This window comes from Erpetoichthys calabaricus, chromosome 18 (genome assembly GCF_900747795.2).
Source record: "Erpetoichthys calabaricus chromosome 18, fErpCal1.3, whole genome shotgun sequence".
Lineage (NCBI taxonomy): Eukaryota > Metazoa > Chordata > Cladistia > Polypteriformes > Polypteridae > Erpetoichthys > Erpetoichthys calabaricus.
In genome coordinates this window covers 84,980,017-85,006,965 of record NC_041411.2, presented here as the reverse complement: position 1 = coordinate 85,006,965, position 26,949 = coordinate 84,980,017, and the positions used below count along the sequence as shown (strand labels likewise).

Genomic DNA, 26,949 nt, shown 5'->3' with positions numbered 1-26,949 from the left:
CAACAAAGTTGCCTTGAATTAATATCATCCACATTTCCCTTAAAATATAGAATCAAGCAAGCAATTTACTAATCATTTGCGTAGTCGTCCAATTATATTCTCCTTTTGTCTCCCCCGGCTGAATATTTTGTTACTGTTTCGTTTGTAACGTTAATAGTATTCCTGAAGAGAACTTCAGACTTGAACATATTTATGGCTGCACTATAACACTGAGCTGAGTAACCACATGCATTGAAATGGCATTTACGACTTCTACCCGGGAAGAATGTCCACTGGACACCTCATCCCATTCATTACAGAGAGGGAAATCCCACTGTGCTTCTTGACCACATTCATGTCTCGTTCACAAGTGCGGAGATCGGTGTATTTATTATACTTAATTATTAATGTAAATACTCACCCAGTTTCCTGCAAGTAATTCAGCATCAAGTGCATAAATGCTGAAAACTCACCACAGCCGCCGCCACACACTTTTAAAGGCAACACGCCGAAGGACCCTCAATGGGCCCATTCACACACGTAGGTTGTTATCCCAGGTATTTACGCTGTAAATTGCTGGGTTGAAGGCATATGTGAACAAAGCTGGGAAACTCAACCCAGCAATTTCCAAGGTCAAGACTTAACATAATTCGCTGGAATTTCTCCAGCCTCCTTGTGTGTGAACAAAGCCAGAACAAGCATACAGAACAGCCCAAGAGCCACGTGCAAGGTGCAAACGAAAGAACCAAGAGATCCTGGCGGTTATGAAATGATGGTTAAGGTCTGTCATTTCTTAGGTAATCAGAGATTTTACAGATTCTACATTAGGCTATCTACTCCGCATCTGAGACAGCAGTTGGAGGAAATTGTTTCTGCTGGGCTCCTTCTGTATCACTGCCACTCTTTTGGAGCATTCCAGTTAAGGCAGCAGCGATACGCAGGGCTCATGCCACTGTTATAAAGAAACATTAACTTCAGGAACAGAAATAAGAGTGCCATACACCTCTGCCTCCTTCCTTGGTTCTGCTCTTCTCCAGTTCCAGTGAAGAACCCATCTTTGTGATTCACAAACAAATCAAATCAGCAATACTGCCACTACTCACCAAATGGTTCTCTTTAGTACAAATAAAATTTGTGTGCACACAGCATCTTACAAAACAAGGTTTATGTGAATGTTATCAACCCAAATGACTGGGCAATCTTGACATACGAATAATCAAACTTTAGAAAATTCATTAGTCAGGTCATAAATATCGCAGGTCTCTGTAGGAAAGAGGCTTATTATGTTGGGGCTACTAGAAGAAGCCATTCTCCTGACAACAATACAATTGCCCTTGTGCATTATTTAGTGCAAATCTTTAGACTTAGACTGCATAATTACATGACAGTATACTGCCTCAAGTAGCTGACAAAACTTTAAAAGAAAAAATATACAACTTTTACATGTGATTTGACCAAATTAAATCATCATCTCCTACTTACAGTGTGAAGAAATGCTGACCTAACTGGAGAGTACCACAAGCTGGCACAAAAAGGCAGCACCGTGGTCAGAATGTGGTCTCTCATCTCCACTGTCTGCCGAGTTGGCACATTCTCTCTGGATTCCAATTTCCTATTATACCCCACAAATGTACAGCTCTACAGGTTAGGGGTACTGACGAATTCTCAGTCAGTCGGGGTTTGTGCCCTGCAGTTGACTGGTGTCCTGTTCCAACTGGGTCCCTGCTTTGCACCTCACACTGACTGACAATTCAATGCAGGATTACGGGGAACCAGAAACTAAAGAGGTTTACAGACTCAAAGGGTAATATTTAGGAGGTAAAGAAATGTCGGTATATCACAATTTGGCCAGTTAAGACCTTCCTCAACAATCCAGAGCTGCAGTTACCTTGTACCCATTCAAACAGAGCAACTGACTGGATAACTCCGACTGCATTTGCTTCTGTTCATTTTATCAGAATATGGCACACTCATACCGGGTGGCCTAAAATGCAAACACTCAGAGTTTCTGTGCACTCCTTAGTCACAGAATAGTAATTTGAATAAGGTGAAACTTCAGAATGTCAAGTTGAGATTGTCTGTAATATAATACACTCACACCTCCAGCTTGAACACAAACATTTGCAGCTTTATGTTGAAGCACACACCTGTGCAAACATCAAACTCTGCCAATGTCAGAAGGAAAAAAAAAACACTTGAAGAATCTTACCAAACTTGAAAAAAAAAGAAAAAAAAAAAAACCAAGAACAAAAGAACAGAACAATAACGTGAAACGGCTTTGATAACCGACAAGTTTAGCACAGTGTTTCAATGCTAAACCAACATTTCATGAAGGTGAAAATAAAGGGCGCATTTTACATATAATTATGAGTTTTGGCCCCAAGCGAGTAGCTGTTGGCCACTAGATAACTAATATGGTCACTGCAACCTGAAAAACATGCGAGGCTCAAGATATCTTTACTCTCCTGCTCTTAAATTACATATATACTGTATAGAGGAAAACAGTAAATAAATATATATTTATTATATACATAGGTACACACACACACACACCTGGTCAAATATTTTAAGAGCAAACCCCAATTTTATTGAAATTTAAACAGTTCAAGTCTGAGAAACCTGAAATTTTACAACGGTAACAGATGTCCATAAAAAATAGTATAGATTACCAAAAACTGATGCAATTGTCAGCAATGTATAAAAATGGCTTTTGCAGGGAACAAGTAAAGAGTTAAACTTAGAGCTTTTCTGCAGCAATGGACGTTAAAGAAGCCTTGAAAGCTGATGCAGGTAATTCCTGCAGGTGTCAAACTTGAAGATAATAAAACTGTAAAGCCACTAAATCCAAAGGATATAAAGACGTATTTGGCAATGATGAACCAGAAATTGAGACTCTGATTAAGAACAAATGCCAAATTTCACAAAACCAAGAACACAGTCCAGCCTTCATATATTTATTTATTTATTAATTATTATTTACAGCACCAAGAGCTTTACAAAGCAGACAAGAATAAAAGTAATCTAATAAAGTATTTGAAAATTTAAAAAAATAAATTGACAAGCAATTATGGGGAATTTGAAGAGAGGCCAATATAAAAATGAAAAGAAAAGTAACAAAGTGAACGTCTACTGAGCAAGCAGCCTAAGACACAAACATCAGATGAGTCAGTTACCCGTCGTTGGTGTCATCGATGGCTAACTAACCAAATGCTGAAAGTGCGGTCATAACAGCATACGTGATGAAGCAGTTTGTTGCCTTCTGTAAATTCATTCTATTTAAGGAAAGCAAACACTTTCAAATAGTTAATTGCATTTTAATTAGTTATTTATGCTGGTACTAAATATACAGTAGCTATGCAGTGCATTTGGAAAAGACTGGTACGTGCATCTGCTGCTCCCAAAGTAGCTCCGACAAGAGCACAGGCAACGAGTAGGAAGTTAAAATCACACAAAGATCGAGCGCCACAACGCCAACTCCAACCAAATGAAGCACTAGCAGGGATTGTAGAGCGACTGTTGTCACAGAAAGACTAACAAATGAAGACACTAAAAATGAAAGAAAATGAAAAACAGAAAAGAATTCGGCCACAACATACAACTGAAACCAAAAGTGTGCCAATGGGCATGACTCCTGTTTGACCTTGTTTGTTACAGCAGGCATGATCCAACTCATTGTGAAGAAAATGAATCAATGAAGCTGTGAGAAAACCTGCACTAACCATGCCAAGTGTGATATGTTGCCTTTCATCAAGGAAAAAAAGTAGATAAGTGTTGTGCCAGATATGCAATCTGAATAAAGTGCTATATTAAAAAAAAAAATACATACACACCACAAAGGACAGCACTGACCTCCAGGCAGACAATAATACACAAAAACCCAAGGTTATAGCAGGCCACGGTACCCAACACAAAAACACTGGCGTCAAAAAACCGGCCCTAAAGAAATGAGCATTACATCTTACCACATTTAAGGAAGGAGCTTGAGAAACACTGATAAGGGACAGCAATCCATAAAAGCCACATACTTATAGTACTGTAGCTAAAAATAAGTTCAGAAACGTCATAGAACATACTACCCAAAATCCATTAAGAAAGTGAGCTAGCAAGTGATCTCCGATATTCACCTCGAGTTATGTGGCACAGTTGTGACAGTCTGAGCCGATTTCATTTGTCACACACATAATGCAGAGTAAGCAGTGTAGACTGACATGTCACTCTGGACTAACTTCAGAGAAGTGACAGCAAACAGTAAGGTCTGAACAGGATTTGGAGTCAGTACTCAGATTTGGGTATACTGTACTGTACATCAGCTCTCTAGAAGTTGCATTTCATAGGATTTGTAGTCTACTTCAGTATGGATACGAGGTGAAGGCAAGGAAAATACGTCTCTTAGATCCATCCATCCATCCATCCATTTTCCAACCCGCTGAATCCGAACACAGGGTCACGGGGGTCTGCTGGAGCCAATCCCAGCCAACACAGGGCACAAGGCAGGAAACAATCCTGGGCAGGGTGCCAACCCACCACAGGTCTCTTAGATCAATTATAATAATAAATAATTCATTACATTTATATAGCGCTTTTCTCAGTACTCAAAGTGCTATCCACACAGGGAGGAACCGGGAAGTGAACCCACAATCTTCTAGTCTCCTTACTGCAAAGCAGCAGCACTACCACTGTGCCACCTGTGATGAAAACAGACCATTCAACCCAACAAGCTTGTCAAATGTATCCACCTGATTTCTCCAATATAAAATAAAGTTCAATTTTCTATTTAATATAAAGATTAAAACTAGACTGTATATTCTACAGATTTTACAAACAGATTTTAAAATTAATAGAGAGGTCACATCTCATGAAGGTTATAAAGCCAAAGCATTGCATTTCTACCCTTTTGCCCTTTTCTTCTCCCCAGCATTGGTAATATACGAACTCCAATATGGAGAGTTGATTGGTGACAGAAGGCACAAATAACGTAAACAGAAACGCATACAGTGGAGAAGTTTGTGATCATTTAACCATCATTTCTTTAAAAGAATCCTTCATGTATGAATTGGCAAAGACAAAGGAAGTATTGGCAAATCATGACAATCGGTGGGTGTGCAATGGCAAAGCAGGTGACAATGACCAGAAAGAGAGGTACATTACAGAATTAAGGTGGTATGGAACACCTTTCACCTCCAGAGAAAACTGACGGAATGTGGCCTAACACTGGAAAACATCCAGGAGTATCAGGTTCCAGTCAATCGAACAATTCCTGAGGTGCTTCTGGGAGCTATGGATGTCAAGGAGAACAAGCATGCAAGGTGTTCCTGCATTAAAAGTCAAAAAAGGTCATTAACAAAGTAAAGGCAAATAGCTTCAGCATTGTGTTAAGGTCAAAATCCAGTCTCACACAGATGGTTATTATTTAAGAACTGGATAAGTCAATAAAAAAGAGTGTGCATTAACAGTCTTAGACGAGGAACAAGTAAAATGGGAAAGTAATTGGGATCACGGAGTCAAACAACTACAAGAGAATTGAAACAACCCTAATAAAGTCAACAGCACTCCACATGTAACACTGAAGAAGCAAAGTCACATTTTGCCTTGTTTATTTTACATTTGGAGTCATTAAGCAACTATAGGACATACTGTATAAACTCTGTTCACAGAACTACTAGATCCTAGAGTATTCTTTAACCCACCAATTTAAATGTAGAGGACACGTGTTAGTGTCTGCAGTCAATTGTAATAAATCTGTGATGGCCAAGCACTGTGGAGACCAAAATAATGCTGAAGACTATGAGAGGACTTTTCTGCGCACTATACAGTATGGCCGCTACTGAAAAAGATGGCTTTTATTTCAATGCTGAAAATTTCAATCATTATATGCAGGGATGTCTTCCACTCCTAGGCCTTAACCAGACAGTAACACTGAAATTAACATCCTATGACTACCAAAGACTGTACATTGTATTCATTACTGTAGGCAGCGGTTTGTGTCGTACTACTCTGGAAGTGCATATTGTACATACGGGCTATTAAATGTATTACAGCTCACCATGCTGTGCTTGCCGAGGGCAAATGGGAATAACAATTCCAGGACTGCGGTGGAGCAGGCTCCATAGCAAAAGCATCAGGCACAAGAACTAGAAATCCATTCTGGGCAGAGAATGTCCATCACAGGGCATATAGTACATGATGAAGCGAAGCTAAACATAAACTTAGGACATAAAAATACATAACGTTAAATATAATGAAGCCAGTTCAGGGTCAACGTGGGCCTATTCTATCAGCACTGGAAGGAAGGTAAGGAAAAACCCTTGGACTGATGATCATCCATCCCAGGGCACAAATACACAAACCCACAAGCACACTCAATCACTCACACTGGGGACACTGGTTAACAGAGTAAGCACTTTTGTGGGATTTGGGAGGAAAACCAGGGGACCCACAGCAAAACCAGGCAGCTGTGGGTTTTGGGGGGTGCGGACCACCAAGCTCCAAATTCAAGGCAGGTTACAAAGATTCTGTATTAGAATGTGGAAAGACTCTGAGCATTCTCAAACTTGTGTGACCCAGTTCAAGATCGAAGAGGGCCACTGTCTATGCCAAAAGCATCAGACACAAGAACTAGGAATCCATTTTGAGCACAGCAGCAGTGCATCACAGAGCCCGCTCACTTACTAACATTCACCTCCATACCTACAATCACCGGATTCACCTAACATGCACGGTTTTATCCTTATCTTTGGAGTGACGGCAAATTCACAAGGTTTTTGGCTGTTAAGTAAAAATCTCTCCACACAAAAGGCTCATATTTGCACACAAGTGGAAGGCCACACGAAACTGAAGACACATATCATTTGTGCGTCAGTTAGTTGGTTCACCTAGCCAGGCCCTGAAGAGGATGGACAACATGTCCCTTCAGCACACAGCTCTCCTCTAGAAAGGTTTGAAGTTGTCTGTAAGTAATAGAAAATGTTTCATTTTTAGTTAAAAAAAATTGAGGTAGTCAGCTTTTTGCCATTTGCTCCATTATTACATTTAAAGCACGAGAAATGGTATAACAACAACAATGCATAGTACAAAGATAAAACAGTAATGATGCCTAAAATGTTCTGGGAAGAACTGAGAGTATTGTACACAAAGTTGGGCACAAAGGGGTCCTGAAAACGAAAACTGCATAAATAACTTCCCACACCTCTTCTTCTGTAAGATGGAGGAGCACTAGGAGGAAGAGCACTGGGGTCACTTGCTCTGCTTCTTCTCCGCAGGAAGAAGAGATCCACCCCGCTTCTGGCCTACAGGTTCAGTTGACCACCTCTTGCACCACAGTAAAGGCGGCTCTCCCAGCACAGCCTCGCTAATACAATTCCAGGCTTTTGGCCAGCTCCATACCAATACAAACACCGTCAAAGGGGTCTCCTAGATTCATGTATAACAGTTTACAATAAGGAACAATTGAACATGTTAGGAGTTCCAGTCAATTACTGTAACAGTTAATCAAACTAAATTACATGGAATATCAAGCGGCACACAAGAGAAGAAGCCAAGATTCATCTCGAGTCTCTGGAAATAGACAAGCGGCACTAGACCCCGTGGTCCCTTTCACACAAATAACCCTGGAAATCCCAAGGAGAACCATTCACAAATAACAAGGATACCCAGCAAATTTCCAAGCTGAAGGAAGTTACAAAAGTCTGTCACACTTCAGATAAGGGAGAGGTGATCTCGACACTGATGGAGGCTTTTAAAAGAATGTAACCACTACAGCCACCACCATTAAGAAAAGGCATACACATTGGTATTTTATTGTTTTAATAATATACACCGTACACAATATTATGAATGTGCAATTCAAAACATACGAAGCAGCAATATCTCAAAGCCTATGCTACTGGATCTTCACTACTCCTGGTACTTATATGAAGCTCTTTGTCCACCAGACAAGCACCACATGTGCCCACCATTTCACTGCTGCCCATGCACACTGGTAGAAAACAGCTTACGGTGAAGAGGAAATGCTACTATAACCTTCTCTTTGGCCTGAACAGAAAGCAGCTTCCTTATTTCAGAACTCATCCACATTCCAGGCACTTCACATCCCCATCTTTACAAAATGAAATCCTAGCCTTTCTTACACCAGTCTCGATCTCCCAAGGATGGTTCAATTCAGATAAACGTCAACACATCACACTCAAGTATGCAGTGCCAGTCTTCGTGATTTGTCCAGCAATTTGCTGGCTTGGCACATACAAACTCTGACCACAAAACCAACAGAAATTACACTAAGACTTGAACTGGGGAAATGGCTAAATCAGTGTTCCCTGAGCTGGAATCTGCCAGTAAATTCTTGAGATTGTCTGCATGTGTCAAAGGGACCACTGTCACCCATTATTTAAAGTAAAAAAAAAAAAAAAAAAAATTAAAAAAATACACAGAACACATTTTTTTGTAATTGACACCTCAAAATATTCCCAGTAAAAGTCAGGGTATTGATATTTTTTGCACTTCAACTGTCAAATGTAGAAGTCTTCTCACATTGCAATTTCCTAGTAGAAGGAATCCCCATTTTCAGTGAATAATTAAGGATTAATCTCCACAAGTTATGGCTGGCAGAGTGGATTGAAAAGGGATGAGATAAGCAGCTTGTCGGTTTGACAGATATAAATTAGTGCGGCATACAAATTCAGAAAAGCCCAATTAATCAAAAGTACTTGGGCCTGAAAGTGTACTGTAATGTACTCGGCAAGAAGTACTCAAAAAAAAAAAAATAAAAAATGAAGCCTGTGCTGTCCAAACAAAAACTGAACCACCACCCAAAACACAGGAAGATCACAAAATACCAGTGAAAATATAACCAGGGTGTACTCTCAGCCAATTAGTAACACTAAATAAGCACTCGGAGCCATTTGTCCAAACAAAACAATACATCACAATAAACTGAGACAAACGGGCGAGTGAGGGTCACCCTGGAATGGACTCACGGTCCACAAACACAAACATCATCCTGACTTGAGATCCTAAACTGGATAAAGAGATTAGAGAAACAGACGGATGAACGAGTAATTGTGTGGTTTATCTGGGTCTTCCTGAACAGTTCTATCCCACCTCCAAAATAACATTTTCTCTCGCATCCGACCAACTCACAATGTTGATCCATCTTCCAACAGGTCAGTAACCCATACTCAGCTTGAAGGGTGCCATCCCATTGGCCTTTTCATCTTACTGGGGTGGACAGCCTGTTCTCATTAGAACGGTTTTAACGCTTAATCTGACATTACCGCCTGACCAAGCTGCTGAATCACATCTGGGGTGAGGTGCAGAACCTGTGGCAGCATCAAAGGGTGGTCTCCTAAGGTCTGCAGTAGCAGGTTAGAAGGGCATTACGTTCACCGCTACCAGGCCGACTGTTTATTTTCTCCAGGATGCTGCTGACTGGAGTTTGCGTTCCTCTCCTCCTGACCAGATCGTAGCAACAATATTAATGGACACTTTGTCAGGATCCATTTATGTTTCATCAGTTTGGAAGTGGCTTGTTTTACTGTGTATCTAACCAAATCTGTATTTTATAAAAATGTGTCATTTACACTTTACCTGTAGAATTTGCTTCAGTGCTCCGAGTCTGTACTCTGAACGGTCCATCCATTTTCTAATCCACTTATATCAAGGGCAGGGTCGTGGAGAAGCTGGAGCCCATCCTAGCAGGTATTGGGCACAAGGCAGGAACAACCCCTGGAAAGGGGGCCAGGTGACATAAGGATGAACACACACACGGTCCAATTTAGCCACTCCAATTCACCCAACATGCACATCTTTGGACTTGAGCAGATAACTCTTTTAACAGTGCAATATAATAATTGTTTTGGGGACACCTTTTCTTTCAATCTGCCCCAGTCAGAGGCCGCATGCTGCTTCTTAGTACTAGAGGGGTAATGCCAGGCTCCTTCCAGTCCTCCATAAGCTCAGGAGATCACCCTGATTTAGATCATCTGCTATTGTGAATCTTTTCTGAGACACTGCTGACCCCGGGTATTCCTTATAAAATCAGCATAAGCACATTTGTTGCGCTAACTCCACTCAGAAAATAAAGCAATTAGAACATAAGATTAATGAGCGAACAACATTCAAGCTAGAATGACAATATGAAGTTCTCAAATACACAGGTAGCTTCTTATGAATGATAATGAATGGCAATGAGACAAACCAACGTCACAATATGAAGACATACGTTATCCTTCTTAGAACCCAGCTCTAAAAACAGGAAGTGACAACCCTGACGTACATCACCTTTTTGTCACTACACACACACACACACACACACACACAAAGCTGCTGCCCTTCCTTTAAGGACTGCACGTTAAGACCAGCTGTGCTCAGACACACTCGTACGGTCAATCACTCGAGACGATACACTTAGCCACACTACCCAGGATCTTCTCCCAGAGTACAGACACCAGACATGGCAGGGGTCATTAGTGCAAAGTAAATCCAACTGTCTGGGCAAACGGTAGGGTGTTTGTGCAACGGCAGCCCAAAGAAACACCAAACTCAATTCCCAAAAATCACTGCAAGTAATCCAACCTGTCAACAAAAAGTGAAATAAATTGTCAAATAAAAGCAAGCAGTGGTTAGGCATGGGCTTAACCAAGCACTAACCCCTGAAGCGAGAACTCAAAGCTTTTCATTACAATCAAATGCTTGTCACTGAACAGTCAAAGAAAATTGCTGCCCTTGTTATAAGTGGGAAGTACAAATTACATGGCCTACACTAGAAAATTGTTAGTTTCATTCTCTTTAGTACCATCAGCTACGATTTCAGCAGCAATCACAAATCTCATGCCACAGGCAATGTCTAGCTACTCTCTCTTTCAGCAAAACATTAATTTAAGATGACAAGATAGTGGGCAGCTCAACAGCAGCACAAAGCACAATTTATTATGCTCAGCCAAATGAAGGGGAGCCCTCAATACTGTAAAAGGCACACTCTAAAGATAACGTAAAATACTGAACAATTCTCCAAAATAGTATGAAAGGCTGCACTCCGACATGGTGCTCGTCTCCTATAACAAAAAGCATTCCTGAATTGACACTTATCACACAGAAATTTACTCAGGTTACCTACTAAATGATTCCTCCCTAGCTCAGCAGTCATCAGAAGAAGATACAAAAGTAAAAGAAATACAATTAACAACTTTCCCTGAATCAGTGGCCTTCAATTAAACACAAGGTATTCGTGAGTTGCTTACCTTGAAATACATACAGTATTTTTAATTAATAATAATCACGTACAACTGTTGCTAGCTTCAGCTTTCAAAGGTTTAAAATTCCCAATAGGCCAAGCAAATCTCTAAAACATGAACACCACTGGAACCACAGCAACGTGAAACACTGGACTGCACTACAGATACTGTAAGGGCCCTCTGCCCAAAAGACACAACAAACTACAAAGGAAAATGAAAAACAGACCCTCAGATTGTGCTCCTAAATACAACACCCACTGACTGAGCCAGGGAGTAAGACTTGCAGGTGACCTGGGGCCACACATCCCAAGAAATATTTCTTTTTCCAAGCCACTCCAAATTTACAGACACGTGAATTTGTAAAGAATGCGCGCCTGATGCAAGAGACGTGGCTTCTAATGCAAGCCTAGTAATAAAAGTGCGCCTTCATGTTGCAGGCCTTCAGAGCGCGTTCAGAAAAGAGCAGCAGGGTTTGTGTCGAATTCTGCAATGGATTAGTCCCAACAAAGAAACCAGTGCGACTCACCTTCCAAAAGGCCTCACTTCTTAAAAGCAGTCAAAAGCACCTGACATTTTTTTTTTTTTTTTTTATTTCCCCCCCTCATGTAGCTTGGAAGAGGACAGCTGGTCAATCTTTCAGTTTTATACTTTGATTCCCCAAGAACAAGCGAGTGCAGGAATGATTTCTCATCCTGTCATCTTCTGTCAATCAAAAATGAATGAGCATGGTCTCTTCAGCTTCACCCTTCATCAAAGAATGATGAAGGTAAAGCTTCACACCTCATGATCATCACTCCTAGGAGGTGTTCCTACTGATAACACTGTGACATCCATTTCTTGGATAGCAAGTTTTGTTAGAAAGCTGGCTCACTCGACAGAGACGATAAAAAACAATGTGGAAGGCAGGCAGGTGTATAAGGCGAGACACAAAAATAACCGGACTGGGCTTCAGGCTTTACTGGAGGTCGGCTGGACGTGAATCATACAGCTATATCCCCTTTATCCTACACGTCCTCTCAAAGCGCCCACCGACTAGGTGTATCCTGTGAATAGCCCAGTCAGTATTTGCACAACAATCACTACATGAGTTACCACGATAATGTCGGGTGAAAAAAATCAAACTTCTCGTGAATTTTATCTTTTTCCATAAAGCAGTTTTTGACTGACAAACATTCCTGTCCTCCCTCGATCATCCTCCCTATTCGCCCGATTTAGCTCCCTGTGATTTTTACTTGTTCCCGAAAATCAAAAGTGACCTGAAGGGAACACATTTTTCTTCAGTGGACAAAGTGAAGACAGAAACGGCAAACCTCCTGAAGACTTCCAGCGCTGTTTCAATCAATGGAGCGGTGTAGAGATCGGGAGGGGAGCATAGAGAAGGTGACGATGTTTATAATGCTGTAAGTCGTCAATAAATATATATATTTTTTTTTTTTACCAATCCGGTTATTTTTGTGTCTCACCTCGTATTATCATTTTATATGGAACAGTAAAGCGTATGCTTGTATTTCACATTGTCACTCTTTTGTACTAATTTTTATAACAGTCTTTAACATTAAAATGGGCCTAAAGTTTCTGTTAAAATAAATGCAAACTAAAAACAAGTCCCATAAAGTTTATGAGGTGAATCAGTTACATGTGATTTTTAATTTTACACACTGAGTCAAAGCCCTAAACTGACATAAGCAGGAACCCAATGCATACTTAAAAACTCAATGCTTTGTCATATTTTGCTGTATGTAATATAAGAATATGGGGCTTTAACACATAAAGCAAAATAATTATTGCATTGACAATAATGAATAATCCATTGCTTACAAGAAAGCAAACTCATAAGACAAAAATGACAAAGCCAACACCATAACAGAGCAGACAAAAATACAATATATTAAAGCTTGTGTGCTTTATTTTCTAAAAGCATGCTAGAACATTACTAAAATTATTCAAGTCTTTAATATCACCGGTGTCCTTTCATACAGGCCTTCTTCACGTGTGCAGGCTAGCAGCCAGCCAGCTCACAGCACAACATACAATAAATTAGCTAGAAAACCAAAGGGCGGCCTAGCTGTGATGCTCATCCTGAGCGCTCATGAAAACTCGCACTATAAATCTGGCTCTGTGCAAGGCCTCGTGATATAGATCTTGGTAAGGACAAATGTAAAGCGATGCCAGTAAATGGCATCTGTAAATTCCCTGAAGCGTTTCCTGCGTCAAACCCTAAAAACCCAGTCACTGCCAGGAACAGAGCACAAATTGCTCATTGGCACACTTTTAAAACTCCGTTAACGTGCTCAGAAAAGCTTAGAGGGGACTAACAGAGCCCACTCTTCCTGCACTATTTCAATGATTCCTAAGGCTGACCAAGTTACTGTGCTTCAAATGTAACTGACAGACTAATTCAACACAGACATCTGCACTCCAATCGATCACAAATCAATGTCAATCACAGAGGAACAAATGACACTGGCTCCAAAATCTCAATCTAAATTACGTTTAATACAAAATGGACTTGCATAATAAGAAGAAGTGGTCATTTACCTTTGTGCTTAATTTATTACTTGCGTCACAGGGATACAGGAGGCAGCTCTGCCATCTCGCATCACTTGGCTGTCAGATTTTATCCTGGGGCAGCAGAGGTAGAATTAGGGTTAGGGTTGTACTTTCTCTTGGGTTCTCCTTGAATTTCCTTCCTTCACAGTCAAAAGACCTCCATTAGAGGTTCTAGTAGGACCAGGTCTTGAGAAGGCTGTCCATCCTGTGAAGGCAGAACAGTCCAAGCCCACCTCCCACAAGCCCTCATCCAAATCCCCTAGGGTGAATATATGAGCACCAATTATAAATTTAACGTTGTGATCCTAAAAAAGGCTGCCAAAATACTGTCATTGCTGTTATAATCAAAGTACTAAACAACACCAGTTATGTATTACTATTCTTTAGCACCCAGCCATACAATGAGCCAATGGCAACCCCAGTAGCACAGAGCATGTGACAGCCACCATTCCAAAACAGGACACAAGTCCATCAGAGGACACACGCTCAAAAGCTTCACACGTGACTCACACACATCTAATAGCCAAAAACTCCACAGAATGCATGAGGAACCGTGAGAAACGCGAGAACTCACACCGTGGGACAGAAAACATTTAAACTGCACACAGAAAGTCACCAGGCCATCAATTCAATTCTCGGACACTGGAGCTGAACAGCAGCAAACACTGACCACTACTTACTTTACGTTTACTTGCCCAACTGAGAATAATATACAGAGCTGTTAAAATTATCAAAATGCCATCAATAGATACAATTTTTACAATCCAATTGAAAATTGCTGTCACACGTAAACATTTTTGCATCAATGAGCACCTGGCACCAATAATGGTAACAAGTGCCCAAGGTAGCATTAACAGCACTGCAGCCCACTAGATGTGAATTATAAAAGGAGGCTTAGACAACAAACGTTCCGTACAAACTTCTCAGTAAGAAAGTAAGTCTAATATATAAATTTACAGTCTCTGCAATTATCTTCCCGATCCCAACGCCTACACACTCACTACTTTTGGATTGAGATTTAAATCAAGTCTTCATTTTTGATAAGCTCACTGCACCTTTCCTAATGTTTAGCACTGCACGAAATTGTCAATTTTCTGACAGAATTTAACAACAAGCGTAAAGAATTTGGATAAAATGTAAAATTTCTGTACTGCATGTTTGAACAGTAAAACATGGTAACAAACTTGTTTCAATTTCTCCTCATTTAAGAAAGAAGTTTACTATTTTCCCATAAAGTTTATATGTGCAGTACTTAGTCGAGCTTCAGATGTGTGACAGAAAATAAGCGATTACTGCGCCCAACACTGCAGATGCCAGTTCGAGTCTCGGCGGGCGTAGGGCAGGGTTCTCTGGCACATTTGATTAGCACAGACAGCTGCACTCAATGCTGTACATTGAAACCATTTCAAGTTTTGATTAAAAGAAGAAATTGAAAACCTTTCCTAGTATGCAGCATTAAGTACTTAAAGGAGTTATGTAGAAGTATTTATTGTGATGTAAAAAGGTCCAACATATACAACTTCATAAATGTTTTAACTCAATCCTACAAACTTCTAAAAACTGAGAATCATTGAAAGCCAATCCAACGTTGCATGGCCATACCATTGTAAACCCAACCTCTTTCTAAACTGACACCGTCTTTGCCCTTCAGGCCTCATCATGACTCACCTTTTTCCACAAACTGTCATCTCAAATATTCTAGGAGGTCACAGAGTTAACTCAACACTCAAAATCACTGCACATTTCTCAAAAATACCTAAAAAATGATCACGAAAAGGTGTATTCCAATAACAATTTAGTTCTTAACAGGTGCCTTAAAATGATTTATAGATGACCAGTCCTGTGTATCAAATAAGTTCTGAACACAATCGTGAAACTCACATTACATACAGCATCTCACAGATCACTCATTTCTGAATTACGTGGCTACAACTCAATAAGTGCTGACAAACAATTAGCCGACATGACGTGAAGTCTTTTTAAACTTGTCGCTTAGGTGGCGGTTGGAGGGCTGATGGCTTATCTAGAATTTCCCAGATATTACTAGAGCTTTATTCTTTTGAAAATATTAAATTTACAGCCCCTATACAAATCTTCTATTCAACATTACAATCCAGAGCACAATTTAAGATTAAAGGCGTGGGAAAAGGATTGTATGTCAATGTTTACTGTAGAAGGTTAATTCCCTTTTGATAACAAAGTGTCCTATAAAAATACAAACACTTGTTGCAGGTGAAATATCTATTTTTGTCCAAGTAACAGTCAGTCATTCTAGAAGATTCTGTTTGTACAACAAAAGAAGTAAACCATGCACCACTTCACGGTGTAAAGCTTTTCTCTGCAGGGCGATCAAAGTCAGAGCCTTATTTTGGCTGCATTTAAAGAAGGCAGTGTAAAACTAAAATCAAAACAGGATTCTGGCCCGTTAATTAATTTATGCCTATTTGCTTATAAGCCAATAATCACCAATATACCGAGTGTTTTGTTGTTTTTTTTTTTTTACAAACTCTAGACAGACAGCGACTCCCAGTTGCTTATGTTAAACTCTTGAATTTTTCTATACTGTACAATTAGTACGAACACTAGAAACTGAAGTGAATTCAGGGAATTCTTACTTTGTTTCCATTCCCCTAGACAGGGTGAAGATCACATACACATTTATAAATACATAATTAATAATTAATCATGAAATAAAAATCGGTTTTAATATATACAGAAAAACACACACAACAGTCTATGGAGCTGTGTAGAGAGTTAAAAGTCTTGTAGCCTTTCCTGAAGCTCGTAATGCAAGAGCATGGCAGTATAAAATTAAACAAGAGTTAGCAAGCCACTGCCACTTGGCAACTTAGAAGAGGAAAACAAAACAGAGGCTGGAGAAAATAAACCTCCAGCGGGCCCATGACCTTTGAGAAATGACACGCGTTGATGCTACGTTCCCGTGCCATGGGAGTTTTTGGAGTTCCCACTTGTGACGTTTTACCTTCCCACTTCATTGCATTGAAATGAATTCCTGGTAGAAACACAAGGCTGTTATTGATTCGCTACCGATTCAAACAATTTCACATAAGGTCTAGGTTTCTTGTTAAAATAAAGAGCAAACTAAACTGAAGTGTTTGATGTGTAGGTTCAGAGTTACACCACAACTCCACTAATACGGGCAGCCCTTGTAACTCCCTCTTCGAAGCGCCTTCATCTAAAACTTCCTGTCTATCCCATGGCACAGGAATGCAGCAAAAGTCTAACGGACTTCGGCCAAATAACCACCCAGCTCCAGCTCTTTTCTTCAGCAGAATCCTTCATTGTTGCATCTTTACACAGATAAGACAGGTACAGATCTGCAGTGCACTGATGGACTTGATATCATTTACAGGAGCGTGCAGAACTGGACATCTGATATTTGTGAGTCACAGATTATCAGTAAACCACTTTTAAAACGTTTAGTCGTGATCAGGCCAAAATAAGTGAATACTCAAGCTTTGACACTAGTAACAATCTACTCAAATATAAAAAAAAAATTAAATGATCCATGCAAAAATCCAAGGGTAAAAATAGGTTTCCAATTATGTCATTTGGAAAATTCAACACAAACAAAATCAGAAGTGGTCTCCCCTCAATCTTATATTTTAGGAGTACACCACAAGACAATTATTATATTTATAAATTATGTACATTAAAGAAACATCATCAACAAATCAAATCAAACTAATAATATATTGAACAATTATTATAAAAGTAAAGCTGAATATGTCAGACTCTGCAGCTGCATGAATAAAAGGTAAAGTGCCACTTCCGGTTAGCGGAAATAGCCTAAAAGTTGATAGAAATCGAGGTTTTGTACCCAACACTTGTATGCAAAATTTGGCTGACCTGAGTGAAAGCGTACTCAAGTTATCGTGTTTACACAGACACGCAGACAGAATTCTAAAAATGGTATTTTTGGACTCTGGGAGGTCTAAAATATTGAGATTCGTCAAAATCTCGAAATGGAATTTTTGGACAATTCCAATACTTTCCCTGTACTTCATATACAAGAAAGTAAAAAGACGTGTCCACTGAGGTAAACAGCAAAGGCTGTAGGACTGTACAGTAGAGTCAGATTCCTGAAATAAAGTTTTCTTTAGGAGTTGCCATCCCTCTCCAATTCAAAGGCTTTCAAAAGATGAGAATATATTTCTATCCACAAGCTTTTCATCCAAAAATCACCAGCTTTTGTTCTCCCTTCTCTGTTACCTGGCACACGTCTGACGTTTCCAGTGACAGTCAACTCTATCAATACTGATGAGCCAGTATCACGCAATCAATCTGCATTTTTTGTATGGTGTCATTAAGAGTTGGCACTTAAACACAGCCAACAAAATTACAATGCAGTTATCTGCAAAAAGAACTAGACAAATATTTAAGAGCTTGCTTTGAAAACCATAATAAGTACACAAAAACTTTAATGTAAACACCCATTGAAAGAGATGAACTGCCAACCACAAGTTTGCCAGTTTGCCAATTGCCAACCCTAACCCCACCTGTGCCCAAACAAGCAGCTTAACCTGGCAGTATAAACTATCCAGTTATTGTTAAGTCACCCATCAGCTATGGTGAATATAAAGTACCAGAGGAAGGGCTGTTCAATATAACGCAAGGATGCCAGTCCAGTACAATGCCACTAACTCCCTGTATGGCTCATTAGCCCTATACCCACCACAAAGAGTGAGAAAGGAAATATACGATGCACTTGTGATTTCTAGGTTGCTTTGGAGAACAGCACCATTAGACTAGCCATGCACATATCAGTTAACGAAGGAAATGTTGGAAGAGAGGGAAAAACTCTTAAAACGACATGCACAACCCTGCCAAGGAAACAAGCAAGGCAAGGCAAGACAAGCTGCTCTGCTGCTCCGAGAAAACAGCTGCAGGTTCGCCTCAGTCTGGCTCATAGATATTCCCAAAACAAAGCAAGGGGAACATTACTGCCAAAAACATGTTAACCAAAAAAACAACAGTCCTGACTCCCTGACAAAGGGCTTGTCAAGTTCGGTTCCGGAAAGGATACTTTGCCTGCAGGTTTTATACCCTTTATTATTATTTTTTTTTTCAACTGGAAGCCAATTCTCATCATAAATGAAACACATTCTTTAATTCTAGAGCTTGTTGAAGTTTGTTCTGCCACGTCACACATTTATATCATCGCTCATTTCATCAGGACAGGGGCACATTAGAACCTTTTCTCTCTCTAACTTCCCAAATGTTTCACCAAAATCAACAACGGTGCAAATGCAACTTAGCTAGGTAGGGATGCTTGATGATTTGCAATTGTTAACTTGCTGGTAGGTTAAAGAAAAAAAAAGCAGCAATTAAAAACTGAATAGAGCTGTTTAAGAATAAAAGAAGCAATTAAAGCATACACACTGTAAGCAAGAATAGTTGGCTTCTAATTATGAAATAGACAGGAACAAAAGCCTGAAGCCACTGGAATAGAGTTTGACAAACCTGTTTTTGAATAAATGTCATTCTGTACCTCTTTTTACACTGTTTTTGGTAATGTCCTGCACTGTACAATGATTTTATAACAGATGACACTCATTCTGCATCCATACTTCAGAGCAATACCATAGAGGAATCATTTATGGCTCCCAAAAGAAATCGCACATGAAATTTCCTGAAACAACTTTTAATTTATTTAATTAGCTCTATAAATGGATTCTTAAATAGATACCAGATTTGTGAAATACCAATGGGTTCCTAATTTTAAAAGTTTGTTTGCCCTGTGGCATACAACAATACGTGCCAAGTTCAAGTTTTCATAAATCTATTTGAATCCTGTTAAGAGGATTCCAATACATTAGTTATCCTACTTTTGTCCACATTGATTGTTACAAAGACATTTGCATACAGGGGAAAAGGTCTCTTTTACCACTGAGGCTCAGTAAATAAATATATATTATACCATTTTAACAAACAACCACCCTCTCAAACACAAGCCAGAATAACTAAAAAGGAAGAAAACTTCTGACATGTCGAAATGTAAAAACAGCAGTCAGTCACAAAAAGGTAACAAATTATATTAGAAATCTTTTTAAGGCCCCAAAAAACAACTTCATAGCCAAAGAACTTGGAATGAAACGAACCTACAAGGAACCATACAAGCCAGTAAAATGCCAAGAACCAATATTTAGTACTTTGTTCTCTTACTAAAAAAGTAAAAGCAAATCAAGAACACACGTTTCATACATGTAACAACTGAAACTTTAAGCTTCAAGCGAGGACATTTACAAGCACAAAAAGTCTTAATGAATTGATTATTCTGGCACGGGATAAAACCTCCTCCAACCATCACAATAGAAACCACCAGTTATGTTGCAGAAAGACGAACCAACTGTCAGATGCAGTTCGGAGGACATCACCCACAGGTGACAGTCCACCAGGAGTGACCCTGAGACCATCTGACAGCTATCTATAGCCCATGGATTCATTGTCACCTCCCGCACCTCTCTAGGGACATGTTATGTTAGGAGCCGTTTGTGCCACAATGAATCCACACCATTCAGATCTCCGCTCTTAAGGAGTTTCAGTGGATTAGATCTCCAAAATAACGGGCTAGCAGAAAATTACTACACACAAGACATAAAGAAGCGTAAAGCAGCTAAGGTCCCTGAAGTCAACCAGGTGAGAGCACACCAATCAAAACACCCTTACGTAGGAAAATGACCAAACACTGATATCTTTAAAAACCGTTTATTTTTCGTGAATTACTTTAAACCTGAAACAATCTCAAAAATCTACAAAGAGAACTCGCTTCTAATGACAGAACCAACAATAAAGCCCATAATCTAAATTACCAACTTCTGCTCTGCCCAGAAAGTTGTACCAGTTCGGCAACAAATCTAAAATCAACTCCTCGTTTCCCCCGAAAGCTTCCCGAGCCGAGAGGACTCCGATTATTCACACGCGAAGAGCCGCCGAGGCCTGGGGACGGACTTACAGGGAGACAGTGAAGGAGGGCAGACTCCGCGGGACGTCCGTCAACCCTCTGCCGCTGCAATCCACCGCTAGTCCGTTGCAAGTGCAGTTGGGCGCGCAGGTGAGTCCAGATTGGAACAGGAGCTCCACGAGCAAGACGAGACGCGGAACCCAGCGAAGAGGCGGTCCGGCTGGTCCCGTCGAAGCCGCCATTTTGTATCCAGAATCGCGCTGGTCCGGAACCCTCGACTCGCCTCGCCTCACACTTCAGGGGACAGTTGTCGTGAACTTGCAAAAAGCGCTCCTAGTCCCAAGGATCGTGTCGCTGCCCGCCGGACCAGTCCCCGGAGGTGTTCGCACGAGCTCCCATTGCACAAGAGAAGGTGCTGGCAGTTTACAAAGCGGCTTGTCCAAACGCCAAAAATCTCAAGTCAAGTCGCCAGCACTTGTCCTTAAAAGGCCGACTCCTCTGCTCCGTCGGCTCCCACCGTGGCACATCCAACTTTACGAGCCGTGTACTCCTGCAGAGTTGCTGCGGCTTTGTTTCGCGGAGTCCCCGCTGCTTAGCCCCCTAGCTTTTGTCTCAAAGAGTGCCTGGGGTCCGAGGCTTTGGCTACCCGCTACCAAGTGCGAGTTTCCGACTTTTCCATCTAACGTGGTTCATGTAAGCGGCTCCGCCTCCATATCGTGCCACTGTTCCAACTCCGGGGGTCTCCGATGGCGCTTAGCTTATCAGACAAACATCGCAACAGCCTCAATCACAGCAACGCAATTATCACCGCAATCATCCATTCCCCCCGATGAAGTCCCTCAGGATCGCGCACACATTGACTTACGATGATTGGCTCCGAACCACGTTGGCTAGAGTGCTGAGTTTTGGGCCCGCCCATACTGTCCTCCGATTGGCTCGCCTGTGCTGGAGACTTCGTCAGACTGCAAGTACTAGAATACGATTTGCGTCGGAAGGCGTGTCACTTAGCAGCAGGCTCTCGACCGGTATTGAGTGGTTGTCAATCAAAGCTTAACGACTCCGCCCTTATTTCCCACCCCGGGTGCGAAGCTACACTCGGCTCAGCGCGCTTTCTCTTGGCCTTAAAGGGGAAGCGCGAGGCGGGCGTCGCAGCAAACGGAGCTCCGAAGGGCACTCGAACCTGCCAGCCTGCTGGCGTGGCGGGCTCGTTTGTTCAGTAGAACTGCATTAGCGGGTTTATTCCTTTGAATCGTTTACTCTTGGTGAACACGGTGCGGGTGACGCTGAATCAATGAAAGCGCAGTTTTCGATTATAATATTCCCGTTCTCGGCTTTCTAGAAATAAAACTACAAGCGGAAAATGTTTGAATTGGAAGGCACCGAAATGTGTCTGTAACACTCGTTCAAACAAAAAACACACGTTTTACACACATTGAATGTATTAAAACGCGCACCGACAGGGGCTGCTGCCTCGCAGTTAGGAGACCTGGGTTCGCTTCCCGGGTCCTCCCTGTGTTTGCGTGGGTTTCCTCCCACAGTCCAAAGACATGCATTGGCGATTCTAAATTGTCACTAGTGTGTGTGTATGCCCGGGGTTTGTTTCCTGCCTTGCGCCCTGTGTTGGCTGGGATTGGCTCCAGCAGACCCCCGTGACCCTGTAGTTAGAATATAGCGGGTTGGATAATGGATGGACCTGGCCGGGACGAAACTCCACGCACTTTACATTAAGACGGTTTAGAATTAAGTGTGCAAGGATCTGAGTTGTGGAAGCTAATCCAGTCTAACGAATTATTATTATTACTTGGACACGGGAGAATATGAAAATTTAAACAATCTTTTATTCAATTCAATTTTTATTGAAAAATTAAGTGAGGGGCATGAAAACTGCAATAAAATTACAATACTTCAAAGTATTTAGCTATTTATAAATAGTACAAAACGAAACAGAAAAAAAACAACACCCCCCTCCCATGCCCACCTCATCCTGGGGTAATGTAAGATGTAAAAGGTTTTGGGGAGAATGTACTGCACTGCACCACGCTGCTTGTTGTTCTTTTTTGTGCCCTCTGCTTATTTCATGCCTACTTTGACAACAAAGAGAAACTGCCATGTGCTACCTACAGTTAGCAGTGAATTTGTCGTGAATAAGGGTCCCAAATTAACAAATCCCAACAGGTTCCAAAAGCACTTCAAAAATGCCCACCAGAGGGGGATATCACGTCAAACCCAATATAAAATATAAAGATAATTTTCACAAAATGCTGTAAAATAATAATGAGGCTCTGTAAAGAACAAGCAGCAAAGGAATTACCCAGAAACAAGAAGATAATCCAATGCAAACAAAGTTCAAATACAGAAGTCCAGAAACACAGTCAACAAAAAGATCAAGAAGGTTAAAAAAACATCTAGAAATTCGATTAATCAAAGAAACACACAAACTCCCTAGCACATTTGAAATGAACCCCAGGATCTGTGGAAAGACCCCCTCAGATTTATAGGGTGGAGGGCAGTGACTGGCAGGTGACCACCCATAAAACACAGAACATAGCACAGGCAACTGATACACATGCACACAACCAAAAATAAAAAATACGCACATAATTAATATAAAGAAAAGAATCAAAAATGAACCAAATATGATACAAAGCATGACTTTGAACCCCAGGCAGGGGAGGAACCTTCACTGAGACATGAAGTAAACCTTGCCTGGTGTGAGCGATTGCATCAAGGTAACATCAATTCCCAGAGCCAGATGAAAACATTGGAGCAGTTTTGTCATAAGAGACCATTCAGCCCACCACGCTCGCCAATCACATTCTCCAAAATAACATCAAGTCAAGATGTGACGGTTCCTAAAGTCTCACTGTCTACCACAGTATTTGTTCATTTATTTTATGCATCTAATTTGTGAGGCTCAAGGAGTGTGTCACTGAAGTGTTTATGAGCAACACTGGAGCACAACAAGGGTCAGTCCTGTGTGCTTTTCTCTTCCCTCTGCAACACCTCAGACTTTATAAATATGACAGCAGGTCACGTCACCTGCAGACGTTCTCAGATGATTGTGCACTGATGGGGTTCTTCAGTAAGGGGGGTGAAACAGAGGAGAGAACTTTGAGATATGTCTGCAACTCCGCATCAGCAAAACTAAAAATCAGCAAAACTTGGGGGGTCTCCACATCAATGACAAGCTGGACTGGTCTCATAACACAGAGGGACTAGAGAAGATAGAGCAGAGGCAACACTGTGCTCCTTTAGAGTGCACTCTTAAAAATCAAGGTGCCAAAGTGGTCTGTTAAAGCGATGTCCTTAGGGAAACCATTTTTGGTTCCCAAAAGAACCATCCAGATTAAGGTTCCAGAAAGAACCTTTATTTATTTCAATCTTTAACAGGTTTCATAATTATCAGTAATCACATTTTTGTGAAATTCCAATGGGATCCTGATTTTAAAAGGACTCATGCTGCATACAGTAACATTGGCTATGTTCAGGTGGTCTTCATCTGTTAATATCCTGTAGTAGGTAGTCCATAAAGATAGTCCTTAAAGATAGGGTGAGAAGCTCAGTCATCCGGGAGGGGCTCAGAGTAGAGCCGCTGCTCCTCTGCATTGAGAGGAGTCAGATGAGGTGGCTCGGGCATCTGATCAGGATGCCTCCTGGACGCCTCCCTGGTGAGGTGTTCCGGGCACGTCCAACCGGGAGGAGGCCCTGGGGAAGACCCAAGACACGTTGGAGGGACTATGTCTCTCGACTGGCCTGGGAACGCCTTGGGATTCTCCCGGAAGAGCTAGAAGAAGTGGCCGGGGAGAGGAAAGTCTGGGCATCTCTGCTCGGGCTGCTGCCCCCGCGACCCGACCTCGGATAAGCGGGAGACAATGGATGGATGGATGGATGGATGAAGGTAGTCCATTATACACTAAATATTTATATTTTGTCCACATATTAGGAACCTTTTCAAACTCCAAAAATCCAGTATGATAAGTGAAGAACTCTTTCCAGCATGAAATGGTTCTTAGTCAAACAAAGGGGCCATGAGGAACCTCATAACCCAGTAAAATGCCATTAAAGAACTGTAATTCTTAAAGAATGTGGGTAGTGGCATCCTTCACATGTTCTACAACTCTGTGATGGCCAGTCACATCACAGCAGAAGAGACCCCCCCAAACCAATGAGCTGACTAAGAAGGCAGGATCAGTTATGGGACGCACTCTGGAAACCACTGGAGGTCGTAGTGGCAGAGCACATGAAGACATCGCTGACGGCCATTATGAGCAACACTGCACCTCCCCTTCGTGACTCACCAACACTGAGGACTTTCAGCCAATGAATCACTCAGCAAAAGTGGGTCAGAAACATAACTGGGGCTCCTTTATACCAACAGCAATACGCCTGTATAGCGTCTCACCGGGACTGGGACAGCCAAGTCACAAGTTTGCTTTCTTTTTAGTCATTCTGGTGTTTATTTGAGAGGGGTTTACTGCTCATCATACCACAATAATAATTATTTCATTTACCTGAGACACCAAAAGACCCCAAGTTTACATCACTAATGATGTGTCGCAGTGTATCTGTGTATTGAATAAGTGATGTTTCAGCTACGGCTTACGCTTATGTTCCCGTTTTGTGCTGTCATGTGTGTGTGTCTGTGGATCACCCTCCAGGCTCGTCTAAAACTGGTAATACCACCCTGCGCTGAGAAGGGGCTCACGCTAACCCTCTCCTCTTCTTTTCCCACTGCAGCAACAAGATGACTCAGGGCAAGGGTAACTAATTCTGTCCCTTCCAGTCTTCTGGCTTTAAAGACACAATCAGCTTTCATTTTGGGACTATAATTAAATGGAGATGAGCAGCATGACACCTCAATACTTATTCTGGGACCTGCAGCGCCTTATTTCAACTACAGTGCCTTCTTTGTTTATGTTAAGTATCATTTCTCTTATGTTTATTGTAAATATTTCCACTTGAATCTGTCTTTCTGATTACTGACACATGCCTGTTTTCCTGACCACACACTTTCTTTATCCTTTTCCTGGTCCTTTCCCTTTCTGACTTTAACAACCGCACTGGCAGTTCAAAGGCAAACAGAGAAAAAGGCAAAAAGATCCGCAAAAAAAAAGTTAATTCACAGCAAAGCAAATACACAATGCAAAAACAGCAAAGTGCCGAAAACCAGAATATCAAAGGAAAAGCCAATACTTCCAAACAACACACAATGACGACCTGAGGGAAGCCATCTTATATAGCAAATATAAAGGTGGAAGGCGGGCCTTCAGGTGTGATGTCACAAATATAAAGGTGGAAGGCGGGCCTTCAGGTGTGATGTCACAGTGGCCACACCTCTTTGGGATCCACCCAAAGAATACAGGGCACATACTGTATAACAAACGTCTACGTGTGAAAGTGTGTGTGTGTCTGTGAGAGGTGGAGTCTGGGTGAGGGCTCCGCCTCCAAGGGAAGAGAAAACTCGCTTAGCCGCTAATAACACAAGTGGGGCCAGCACGTCAGCAAAACATAACCTCAGAAGAAAGACAAAGATAGATAGATAGATAGATAGATAGAGATACTTTATTAATCCCAAGGGGAAATTCACAACAAAGTCGCTTAGCTGCTAACATCGACTAAACAGTATCCGTTTTACTTTTCCTCCTGCTGCTAACGCACAAGCAATGTTAGCACATCAGCAAAACGAATCCTCCTAGGAGAGAGACGCCCAGAGCAGTTTCTTTCAATTACCTGACATCTCTATATTTCAATTTTTTTTCTGACGATTTCAATAGTTTCTAGGACCCCAGGCTTTTTACAGCAGGGGTTTTCACAGCTAGTACTGTATAAAGTTAAATGTCTAAATAGCAAACAAGAATGACCAAAAAATACATAGAAACATGGAAAGTAATACATCAAAAATAACAAAAAAATTAGAATAAAACAAAAAGACAATATAAGCCATGGCTGAAACATGAGAAACACAGCCAATAGAAGGGGGTGCAAAGGAGGTCCGTCTTCTTCAAGGGATAACCTCCCAGAACAGACCACGACATTCGCCAGCACACACATCCTTAAACAGCAGTCTCACACACAATGTTTCTGAGTGCCATTATGAACAATGCTGCACATTATCTCCATGACACGCCAACGACAATACGCCTGTACAGCGCCTCACCAGGACTGGGACTATCAAGTCTGAACTTTTCTATCTGTTTTAATTTTCTTCTTCATTCACGCCAAAGTGTGTGTGTTTATTTATGTATCTACCTATTTATGTGTTTATTT

At 41.2% G+C, this 26,949-nt stretch overlaps 1 protein-coding gene across 1 annotated transcript in view; it reads right to left on the bottom strand.

The window, feature by feature from the left end:
- The window catches only part of lrig1 (leucine-rich repeats and immunoglobulin-like domains 1), a 62,736-nt gene extending 41,190 nt beyond the window's left edge, over nucleotides 1–21,546 (bottom strand). Inside the window, exon 1 of the mRNA XM_028824326.2 lies at nucleotides 20,734–21,546. Coding sequence (XP_028680159.1) covers nucleotides 20,734–20,924 — 191 coding nt within the window. The 5' untranslated portion in view covers nucleotides 20,925–21,546. The remainder of the gene's footprint in view (nucleotides 1–20,733) is intronic.
- Nucleotides 21,547–26,949: the final 5,403 nt, after the last annotated feature.